Source organism: Thunnus thynnus, chromosome 18 (assembly GCF_963924715.1).
Source record: "Thunnus thynnus chromosome 18, fThuThy2.1, whole genome shotgun sequence".
NCBI lineage: Eukaryota > Metazoa > Chordata > Actinopteri > Scombriformes > Scombridae > Thunnus > Thunnus thynnus.
In genome coordinates, this window is record NC_089534.1 from 7112009 (window position 1) to 7124039 (window position 12031).

At 38.1% G+C, this 12031-nt stretch overlaps 1 protein-coding gene across 3 annotated transcripts in view; it reads left to right on the top strand.

The window, feature by feature from the left end:
• Window positions 1-12031, top strand: part of LOC137168937 (sorting nexin-14-like) — a 32172-nt gene that overhangs the window by 11890 nt on the left and 8251 nt on the right. For 2 of the 3 annotated variants that reach the window (XM_067571812.1, XM_067571813.1), the window contains exons 10-23: window positions 95-170; window positions 405-449; window positions 901-981; window positions 1123-1237; window positions 3669-3824; window positions 4626-4750; window positions 5855-5913; window positions 6263-6289; window positions 8164-8296; window positions 8612-8798; window positions 8945-9028; window positions 9178-9278; window positions 10081-10192; window positions 10806-10846. In XM_067571812.1, the coding sequence (XP_067427913.1) occupies window positions 95-170; window positions 405-449; window positions 901-981; window positions 1123-1237; window positions 3669-3824; window positions 4626-4750; window positions 5855-5913; window positions 6263-6289; window positions 8164-8296; window positions 8612-8798; window positions 8945-9028; window positions 9178-9278; window positions 10081-10192; window positions 10806-10846 (1342 nt within the window). The remainder of the gene's footprint in view (window positions 1-94; window positions 171-404; window positions 450-900; window positions 982-1122; window positions 1238-3668; window positions 3825-4625; window positions 4751-5854; window positions 5914-6262; window positions 6290-8163; window positions 8297-8611; window positions 8799-8944; window positions 9029-9177; window positions 9279-10080; window positions 10193-10805; window positions 10847-12031) is intronic. The other variant, XM_067571814.1, reaches the window with a different exon arrangement.

The following is a 12031-nucleotide window of genomic DNA, read 5'->3' on the forward strand; positions in this document are numbered from 1 at the left end:
GGCCTGAGTGGCTGTTAAATCCCCACATTGTTATGGATGTAATCAAACCAAATGATCATATAGTAAAAGTTGTGTTGGTGTTGTCTTTGCTCAGGTCTCTGGCTCTGCTGCTGCGGGAGGTGATGGCTGGGTCTGTCCTCCTACCAACTATGGACTTCATGGCCGACCCTGTAAGTAGAGAATGAAATAATAATTAATAATGCTACAATATTCTGCATGTGTTTGGTTTAGACTTAGATAGGATGTTGTGATAAAATAACAGCATAACATGACATAAAAAATACTTGAACCTGAGATGAGTTATATAGATAAATCTCTCAGCCTGTTAAATTGATTTTATAGTTTTACAACATTTAAACGCAACTAAATCAGAACCTAAAGTTAATACTGTCTCTCTTTTTCAGGATACTGTGAACCTCATGGTGCTCATATTTGTCGATGACACTCCGGTAAATTATGTGTTTATTTTATTTGTTTGAACTTCATTTAACTTGGTAGTCTCATTGAGTTTGAGATCTCTATCACCTCTCAGACAACCACACAAACAAATGAATAAAAACAGTTACCAGAGTCGTAAAAAACATCAGATAGTAAAGTTTTAAAATCTCCAAGGCACTAGTTTGAGAGCAGTTTGCATTTTATTCCATTTAAAAAAGCTGCACATTACACCTGAAACCAGTTCTATCCAGATTAGTGCGCACGTAAGAGATATCTAAGGATAATTAGTCACTAAATCATGTCATTTTTTAAAAATCTAATTGTGGATAGTGGAGGTTTTTTTTCTTGGAACAAAACTGTTCAGATACATTAAACAAGATGGTAAAATGATATGAATTTAGTTGAATTAATTGAAACATGAATGCAGTCATGTTCTCATTTAAATCCCACCTGTGTCTCCAGCCAGAACCAGCCACAGAGCCTCCGTCTGCCCTGGTTCCATTTTTACAGAAATACGCCGACTTCAGCAACAAAAAGCCGTCTGTAGGTATCTCACTGTGAGAAAGAACGTGACCTTATTGACTGATTCCTGTGAGAAGTCAGGAAAATATTATATAAATAGATTGGAACCACTAAGTACTTTGGAAACATGCCGGTAATAAATTTTTTCCTCTGGTGACACAGGTACTGAAGTTGGAGCTGAAGGAGATCAGAGAGCAGCAGGATCTCCTCTTTCGATTCATGAACTTCTTGAAGCAGGAAGGAGCCGTGCACGTGCTGCAGTTCTGCCTCACCGTGGGTAAGAACAACCGTCCAATACAAACACTGCTGCACATTTAACGTATGATTGCTCATCAGCTTGCAATCATCCAAAATCCATGCTGAAACAATCAGTTGATTAAACCAGTGATTGCCAACCTTTGTCTACTTGTGACCCCAGTTCAACCGAAAAGTAATTTTCTCTACAGGCTTAAACAGATAAAAACAATTTAGTAAGAGAAAATAAGAAAACATGAGAGTAAAGTTTGAAAAACATAATTTTGTGTTTCAAATATATTTCTTTCTGCTTTACTATCCTGTTAATCATCTCACAATTAATGTTTGGACCCCAGTTGGGTTCCTCACTCCCAGGTTGGATGAAACAATAAATTGATTGAGGAAACATTTATCATCAACACTACATTTTAATAATCACTTAAAGAATAAGACTATTTGCTTCAATTTTCTATATTTTTCTTATTGTCAACAAATCTCATGTTTGGATCCAAACCAATAATGAACTGATCTACTAACAAGTATTGTGTGTGTATCCAAAGCCTGATATATCTTATTCCTCTGTGCTGTAGACTTCTGTTGTTGTCCAAAAATCGTTAATGATACATCAGTGAGCCACAGCGCTGCACTGTTCCTTCATCACAAAGAGTTACAAACAGCTCCAAAGTCTAATAACAGCCAGGGTTTTCCCTCTGTTTCTGGTGGGGGAGTCATTTGGTCGGGGGGGTTTGTGGGTCCTCCCCCAAGAAAATGTATGCATATTCACATATTTTGAACTAGGTTGTAGTTTTTCACAGTACAATCAGACATTAGCAAGACGAAAAGCGAAACAAAAATGCTCGCTGATGACGTAAGTGCTATGGCCTGAAGTAATCCTTCGCATTTTTGTGAGTGATTGCACTGTGCGCCATTAAAAAAAAAATAATGATCACAAAATAACATCAGTAAAACAAGGCTCATGGTGAAGGGATTTGAACTGTAATTTTTTCATCCCCCTATAGTCAGAGTGAAGACAATAACCAGCTGTAGGGACAGGTATCGTTAGGATTTTATCTTCATCTCATCCATACTCAGTCCAGTTCTTAATCAGTAATCTTACCAACTTGACAGTGATCACATTTTCAGTCTCTGGAGAGTAGTTCTATGTACGGCAGACGCCACTGAACATGTTCAGGAACACAGTTCCATTTACAGCTTCACTAACTTGTTGTGCTGCATATCACAACCTCTTGACTTTGTACTCCTGCACATGCTCAGTGATGTCTGATTGTGGACTGTTGGTCGAGACAAAACTAAACACTTGGAGACATCATCTTGAGCTTTGGGAAGCAGTGATTGACATTTTTCAACATTTTCTGACATTCCATAGACCAAAGGACTCATTGATTAATCTTGAAAATAATCAACAGATTAATTGAGATTAATCTTAGTTACAGCCCTTCATTTATCACGTATATCATTCAAACCTCTGATCGGATTTTGACAGAACTTCAGGGAAAGATTCAGCTCATTTGCAAACAGGGGCCGTCAGGGCTCTACAGGTTAAAACCGAGAACTTCAGCAGTCATATCTCCAACAATGCAATTGTGAATAACATGAAATGTTACTCACGCACTGGCAGTCAGATATACATTCTTACGATTGTTAAGCTTTTGAATGGGTTTTCTTAAAAACAGTACTGCTCTCCTCAGAGAGAAGTAAAAATAACTTATTTACATGTTTGGCTCAGAGAAAGACTGCAGAATATTTAATCTTGGCTTAGAAACAAACACTCCTGTGCCTGTTTAGGGGAACAGGCCCCTTTAGTTATTGGAAACTTGTTTGGCGTGCAAGAGTGCTTTAGTAGAGGAATACTGTATGTTTAAGACCTAACCCATGAAACATAAATATGGGAATAACTTCTATTTTCATTGTGTTTTCAGCAGTAATCATTATGCCAGGATTAGACTACACTAATTCAGCCAGATTTTGACACAATTTTGTCATTGCAGACAAATTTCCAGCGTCCCAGCGGTCTGAATATGAATGTTGGGAATGATGAATGGATGTCTTTACCCCTTGTAGTGTGACATAATTGAGAACAGCAATTTCTGATATTTTTTATATTTTCCTGCCTTTCCTGACAATGATGTTTTCCTTGACGTTGACCAATAGGATGACAGGACTGTATTGACTGTTTTTATTGATTTCAGTTATAGTGATTGTGAAACCACCTGATAGAAAAACATATCTTTGTATCTTCATTTACCAAAGTATACAATTCCCAAAACCCAATCATGTTTGCCTAATCTGATACGGTGACCATCATGAAGGACAAAAATATCTTATATGTGTTCATTTGCAACCACTTGTGACCCTGTGACAAAAATACGTCAGAGCCCTTCTTCATGACTTCCGTGTCAGTCTGATCATGTGAAACTTTTTTTTTTTTTTTTTTAATCCATGTTGTGCTTCAGAGGAGTTTAACGATAAGATCCTGAGTCCGGAGCTGAGTGACTCTGAGCTGCAGCGTCTGCACGGCGAGGTGCTGCACATCTACGAGACCTACTGCCTGGACGAAAGCATCGACAAGATCAGCTTCGACCCGTTCATCGTGGAGGAGATAAAGAACAGTAAGACACTATAGTACATGCTTCATTATAGTGCCGGTCTTCCCTCTTTTAGGCTTTCAAGTATGTAAGAAAACGTACTTTAGATAACGTTTTTATTTGACTAACAGGATAGTCAAAGAGATTCTTGTTGTTACTGACCTCTAGTGGTTGAACTTCTCACCTTGTTGCAGTGATGCACAGGTGTACTCCAGGACACAGTGACATCATTGTCAGGTGTGGTTACAAATGCAATGAAGTACACTTCTGACCACACTAGGGCTGCAACTAACTTAATTAATTAATTTATTTATTTTGCCGATTATTTCCTTGATTTTTCCATTAATCTTTGTCTGTAATATGTCAGAATATAGTGAAAAATAATTTCTCAGAGCCAATGGTGACGTCTTAGAAAAATCCAAACATATTAAGTTCACTATGACACATAAAAGCTTCAAACTGTCACATTTGAGAAGCTGCAACGAGTACATTTTTGACATTTTTGATTTAAAAAAAGATAAAAGACCAAAAATGATAATTCAACTTTTTAATTAATAGTCAAGATTAACTGACTAATAGTTGCACTACAGTCATGAGTGATGCTGGCTGTTGTCAGAGGTTAAACAGACTAAACTAATTACTAAATACACTCTGCTGTTAATGCTGATTCAAGTATCTCTTTAAACTATTTAGAATGTAGAGATATCTGTGTACAAACTCGTGTGGTTCTTTTTCTGTCTTCTCCTCTTCACTTGAAACCTTCTAAACAGAAACTCAAAGTGAACACAGATACCAGTTTAACATCTCACTGGTCTTTCCTCTCAGTTGCTAAAGGGCCGTACACTGGAGTGGTGAAGCTGCAAACGATGCGCTGCCTGTTCGAGGCGTATGAACACGTCCTGTCTCTGCTGGAGAGTGTCTTCACCCCGATGTTCTGTCACAGCGATGAAGTAAGACTTAAAAAAAACTGAGTTATTCATGTATATGCAGATTACTTAACATTTCTCTTTAAATATATACTTTTACAAATGACTGAGAGTAGAAATGAAGGTGCTGAGTACGCAGGTATTTTTCAAATGTCCAGATAAACAAGGTCAGTTTATCCGATCTTTGGCCCATTTTCTTTTCCACTTCACTCCTCTCCCCTCCACTCTTAAACTCTGCCAGGAAATGATGCCGTTTCATTGCCAGGCAGTTCACAGATGCTTTCACATCTGCTACCATTAATGGACTGGGCACACAAGAGCTGACCTAAAGTTGTAGATTAATCATCAGTGTTTCCCCTAGGTTGAGTGGTTTGGCCTGGCTGTGTGTGTGTGTGTGTGTGTGTGTGTGTGTGTGTGTGTGTGTGTGTGATTAGCAGCCACATATTTCTCCGTTCTCTATTTCTCTGTTTAGCGTCGTTAGGTTAGGCTAACCCATTGTTGCTAACTGCAAGCTGCAACATTTATTAACTGACACACTGTAGTCTGTACTGTAAAAAAGACGAGAGAAAGAGAGAGAGAGCAGCAGCGAGACAGAGAGAGTGAGGGAGAGAGCAGCAGTGGTCGAGCGAGCTAGAGAGAGAATGAAGAGAGGGAGCGTTGGTAGCGAGAACGCCGGTGAATCAGATCAAAAAACGTTATTTTCTGGTTGTTTCACAGCGGTTACGTTCCGGAAGACAAATAAACACGCCCAACACCTCCGCTCGACCCCGCAGCTGAACGCCACACCGCCTGATTTGGTCTGAATACGGCCTTACTGCGAACCTTTTCCTCTATTCTGCTCACATTCACAGTCACTTTTCTGACGGTCGCTCTCTCTCGCTTAACCACTCACTCACTGGTACTGAGCTATTCCTTAAAAGGAGTTATTTACCTGCAGTTTCCCAGGCAACAACACAAACGTTGACTCATGTTTCAAAACACAGCGCTGCTCAGAGGCTCCCAAACGCTATTGATTTCTGAATAAATGATGATAAATGATATTTTGTGTTATTTTTGGCGTTTAAAACAATATTTTTTGGCCTGGCGGAGGTTTTGTACACTGACAGTTTGTCCTCTTTGTGTGTTCAGTACTTCAGACATCTGCTGAGGGGAGCTGAGTCTCCAGCGAGGAACAGCAGGATCAACAGGTGTGTGTGTGTTATGGATTTTCATATACATAAGATTTTTTACTTTTATATTTTACTTTACTCATGTAGTTTGCATACAGTAATAAAAAATCAAGAGAGGAAAAAAATAAATGTGACAGTGATGCTGATGAAAAGACCTGGAAAAAAAAACAACACATTTTTACTGATAGTATCAATGTACATGATGTGATCAACAACACAAGTATTTGAACAGTGAGGTTCATTTCACAATAATAGTTAGTTAAATAGATTTTATTCATATGATATTAGTTACCCTATGTTTTGGTCACATCCTTCTAAAGCCTTTGTCCAAACTGTCATCATTAGTTGCTTGTGCATCTTATTCCAGAAATAGCTTCAGTATGGAAGAAAACAGGTAAGTAGATCTTCAGCATGTTACCTGTCTGCACAGTCTGCTGCCTGCAAGATATCCAGTATGATGCATGCAGATACAGTATGCCTCACTGTGAATCAAACAAATGCTGCAGTTACGCTGATGCTTGCACTATGACGTCAACGTCACATTTGAGACAACAGATCTGTCGAATAAGACGGCTAGAAGTGTACTAAATATAGTCGAATTTACAGCAATGAAAGATCTTCTCCAGCTCAGGTTTTTGGCTGTGATTGGCTTTTTTTTTTTCTTTTTTTTTTTGGCCTTTTAATCACCGACTGGCGCTGACAAGTCTTGCAGCATCATGTTGAGTCACTGTACTCTGTTCTTTACTAATTGCTCAGTAGTCAAGGTCAGTGAGGTCTTGATGTTACAAAAGCGGCTTTGCAAAGAATGTTTATTGTTTTGTGAAGATGTCTTCATCTATTCATTCGTCCATTCAAAAGGTGTAAATGTTTGACCCAACTTAAAATTTTGTCAATCTATATGCTTATACATATAGGCAGCACAATTCCCTAATAAATGATGAAATAGATGCTAATATTTATTGATAATATATGAATAAAATGTCCAAGCACTGTTGCACCTTTGTTGTGTCCTTTCAGGTTTAGTGACAGACTTTACAAGTAAATTTTGTGGCAGCAGATGAGACCCACACACTGTTTAAAAAACAACTTTTGCAGATCACCACATTGTGTACAAAAAACACTTGTTATCATCTCTAACATGGAGGACTCCACCTATTTAGCCTCGTTGGATACTTCATCATCATCACGCTTATCTCTATTTACACTTAACTGCTTTCAAATAATCCCTTCTACCAGATTTATTTCTTTAGAGGAGATTTTCTAATCATATAAATGTTAACAGCCCACTCTGAAATCTTAGGAAACAGGAGTGAGGAGGCGTATCCATCTATCAGGTTTGTAAAAATGACAAATGAATTTTTCAAAACATATTTGTATGATGCATCAGTTGTGCAGCAGACATGGAAGTGACGTCATTTGAGACAGTTTATCTGATTTCACACAGCTCCCTCTGGAGACACAAAAAGCTTTATACTACTTTTAACAACCTGTAAACACACTTGATGTGTAAAATCATCGGAGTTCCTTTTAAAAGTTTTCTTTGCTGAAATAAGGACAGTAATTAAGTATTCCAGATCATTCTGGGTGAAGCCTTTTAAAAGTCTGACTTTTTGTTCCAAAAGGGTCTTTTGAGAAAGTTTTAGAGGTGAATGTCTCAGCACGTGGTAGAGTAACCATTGAATCTTTTGAATTGATCAGTCACCCTCTCAGCCATAGTAAAAGTCTGACTTATTGACCTTTTTAAAACAACAGAAGTTTCTTTGGTGTGTGTGGAGACAGAAAAGTTAAAACTACAAAATCTCTTTGACTTTGTCAGATTGCTCCGGCACTTTGCCAGACGCCTAATCGTTGTTTGAAGGTTGTTTTCCTATTTTCAAAGTTAAACCGCTTTGTTTAACATTAGATATTAGTGTTCAAGAACTACATGCTGCTGTGGCTGGTGGATGAAAATAGTCATCCTTGTGTTTACTGCATGTCTGCTGCACGACTGATGCATCATACAGAGATGTTCGGAAAAAATCACTTGTACAAACCTGATAGATGAATATGACTCCTCACTCCTGTTTCCTAAGATTTTAGGGTAAGAAAGAGTCTTGACAACTCCTAACTAGAGCATAATATACCAGGAAAAAGAAATAAAGGTCAAGAGGATTATTTCAGAGCAGTTAAGATTAAAACAGAGAGAGAAGCAGCGATTTAAAGGTTATTAAACACACAACTAAACTCCTACATCTTCATGTACTGGTGTAATTTCTCTGCTCACCCCAGAAACTCATCAAAACGAGGTGAGACGTTCGGGATCAGCAGAATCGGGAGTAAAATCAAAGGTGTGTTCAGAAGCACGACCATGGAGGGCGCCATGCTGCCACCCAGCGCCATGAACGACATCGACGAAGATGTGGTGAGTGTGTCTTCATCATGTGTGTATAAAGATTCAATCCTGCAGTTTAAGACACGATAATATTACATGTCAAGTCAGTTTTTTATGGAAGATTTTAAATGCCTGAAGGAAAACAAATCATAACTGCATTAATTGTTTTTCATTGTGATATGAATTCTACATGTACATTAAACACAAAACAAAGCGAGGAGGTGTGTTGGGCTTTCTTTTATTCATGATACATAAAAAGGAAATACAAATAACATCGTGTTTAAAAAGTGAATTTTAACATTATCACTCGTTCAGCGTCATGTTTGGTTCTTCGCGTCCCTGCAGGTGGAGGAGGCGACCGTCGTCATGGAGGACGACTCCCCCGCTGAGCCGGCCAGCAACCCGGGCATCCTGAGGAACCTGTCGGCGTGGAGCATCACCATCCCTTTCATTGACTTCTACGACGATGAGGTCAAGAGGGAGAAGATCCCCGTCTTCTGCATCGACGTGGAACGCAACGACAGGAAGGAAGGTAAACATGCTGCACTACGTTCACGCTCAATAAACTATTTCTCAACTTGAAAATTTGCAGCTGTTTATCTTCTGGATCAATTTACAGCTTCCCATCAGCACTTGATCATCTTATGATTTACCTTTTTTGCTCTTCTCATCTTGCAGTTGGTCATGAAACTGAGAAGTGGTCGGTCTTCAGAAGATATCTGGAGTTCTACGTACTAGAATCCAAACTAACTGAGTTCCATGGTAACAATGTGCTTTAACCAAATTTAATGAAATGAAAGCAATCGTAGTTGTTGGGCATTTTGTTTGTGTTATTTTCTTATATGATTTCATTGAGTCACCTTGATTCTGAACTACACGTTCATTTTTTTTAATTCATATTTTTTTTCCAGGCACATTTGCAGATGCACAGCTTCCATCCAAAAGAATAATCGGACCAAAGAATTATGAATTCCTCGCGTCAAAAAGGGAGGAATTTGAGGAATATTTACAGGTATTCTCCCTGGATAGTTATAGGTGTATCTGTGGTAGTTTGCAATTATACACACATCACGTAGGTGCAAAAAAAAAGCAGCATCAGTGAAATATGTAGTAATGCCTGCACATTTACTCCAAGCCACAAAATTAAATCAGATAAGATGATCTTCAGGTCAAAATGTTAGTAATTTTTCCCTCATTGTTCCTGTTCTTATTGTTTTTGGCACTGTCCTGAGTGAATTTTTGAAAGAAAGCCGGGTTTTATGTGTTCAAGGAAGCAAATTAAGTATTTCACATGAACTGAATAAATTGGGTTATATGTATTTCTGCATCGGCATTAGAAGTCAGTAAAACAAGTTATATTAGTTGTTAGCTCTGGTTACTTATTCAGCACATTTAAAAACAACAAAATGTTGGGCAGTGCTTTACAGACTAATGAGAATTACAATCAAATAAAAACATAAGCATAATTATGAGGATCAAAAAGTAAAAAACCATAAGTAGTGAAGGAAGAGTTTAAGGGACGATTACTTTAACTGTGAACATTTCATGATTAAATAAGACAAAAGGTCTCATGGTTTGTAGTGAAGGTTCTCCTCACAAATAGGAGTTGTGTCATGATTTGTGGAAAGTTTGTTGTCATTACACAGTATATATTCTGTACATATTTGGCACAAGATGTACACACTCTTTATATTTTTATACTTTGCATTATCATTTTGAAAACTAAGAAATTTAAGTTTCTATCCCAGAGAAGATCAGCAGTCAAACATGTAAACTGTAAATGTGTTAAGCTCCTGATGTGTGTTTGTGTGCAGAGACTCCTGCAGCATCCAGAGCTCAGTAACAGTCAGCTGCTGGCAGACTTCCTGTCTCCTCACAGCATGGAGTCTCAGTTCCTGGACAGGATGCTGCCTGATGTCAACCTGGGTACGTTCACACATTATGTGGATCATATCGATCCAGGACTTTCACCTTTTCCTCGCCCCTCCCAGAAAAGATTTACCACTCAGTGGATTTTTAAACTTCTTTTTATTCAAGAAGAATGTCATTTGGAATAATACACCATGCTTCTTTCATAAATATAATAAACCTCTATTCAGCACTGGTCATCTTGTAGTTCCATGTCCTCTATGACGAGAACTGTTGAGAGCTTCTACTGCCTGGAATCTGCTCCTCACAGATATAAAACACATTAAAAGTAGATTTTCTTTCAAAAAGTCACTAAAACAAAATCTTATGAATATTACATAGATGTTACTTTAGGTTATTGTGGTTTAGGAACCTTTTTTATTTTAATATTTTGACGTTTGATATTTGTATTTTCCACCTTTTCAGTTATTTCACTTATTTTCTGGTCTTAATATTTGGTTTGTTTAGCTTTTTCTTGTTTTATTGATCAATTTTGATTTTAAACTGTTGTTTATTTTATTGTTCATGATGTGCAGACCCCAGGAAGACTAGCGACCACTTTGTGGAAGCTGATGGGGGGGGGGGGGGTCCACATGAAGAATAAAGAATAAACTGGGTCTTTGTTTTACAGGGAAGATTTTCAAGTCTGTTCCGGGGAAGCTGATAAAGGAGGTGAGCTGAAATCCTGCTGTAATGACGATTAATAATGCTTTTTTTTTAATTTGCATGTACACCTCCCTAGCAGAGTTTTGTTTTTGTACATTTCTCCTGAACAGCTGGTGGTCTGCTAGTTTTGGGTGGTTTTGTGTCGTCCACAAGTGCGGACTCTGGGATTTGTATGGGATTTGTAATATAATGTCCAGAGCTTGATACTGATACCTCCCTCTGGTTCCACACAGGAAAACTTCTGCTTGTTTTGGATTGAAGTAGTTGTTTTTTAGAGTTAGTTAGTATAACACAACGTGCAGGATAGGAGAAAGAGTGAGGATGCAGACTTCCTTTCATTCAGAGGACCCGAGTTCAAGAGAAATAATCAGCAATCCTTCTACGGGAATGGATTGGCTCAAAGTTCTTTACAGACTTTGATGTCTCTCTCGGGATGAATTAAACTGATTGTTGACGACCAAGGTCAGAATTTCTTCCATGTCCAATACTTTGGTTTGCAGGAAAATTGTAACATCCGTACTTAATCCAAAGTGACAAGTTTTACTCAGATAGAGAATTTTTCATAAAAATTGTGGCTTAGTCTTTTCCTGTAGGTGCTCTCTTGCACCCACTACTTCTTGTGTTTGTTGTTGTCAGTATGCTATCATGTTAAGCTAACATGGTAAACATTATATCTGCTAAACATGAGCATGTTAGTATGTTCACAGCTCAAAGCACTGCTGTGCCTCACGGAGCCACTAGCATGGCTGTATTACTTATATAATTATATTTTTATCAAGAGTGACTTTCCCTTATTTGGTGTGAGATTTGTTTGGGTGGCATGAGACTGTGAGACAGGCAGTTGTCTTGCACCCAAAGCGTGACATTTTGCAACTGTGGGAACAATATTTAACCAAACAGAAGTTTATCCAGTTATATTACCATCATAACAGCGTTTTAAGGTTGGAAAATGGCTCTTTTTGATAGGTGGTAGGTTTAATGAGGTTAGGATGAGGTTTTCTTTTAGTCTTCAGTATGCAAACATATATGCCAATTATTGTGGGTTCCTTCAGGTATTTCTCCCAGGAAAGGAGCAAATTTTGGCGAGAATTCACAGGAAATACTGTGATCTCAATTCCCTGTATTCAACACATCTGAGACAGATTCGTCCATCAGAACTGTTGCTGGTTTAATATGATGCTGATGATATCA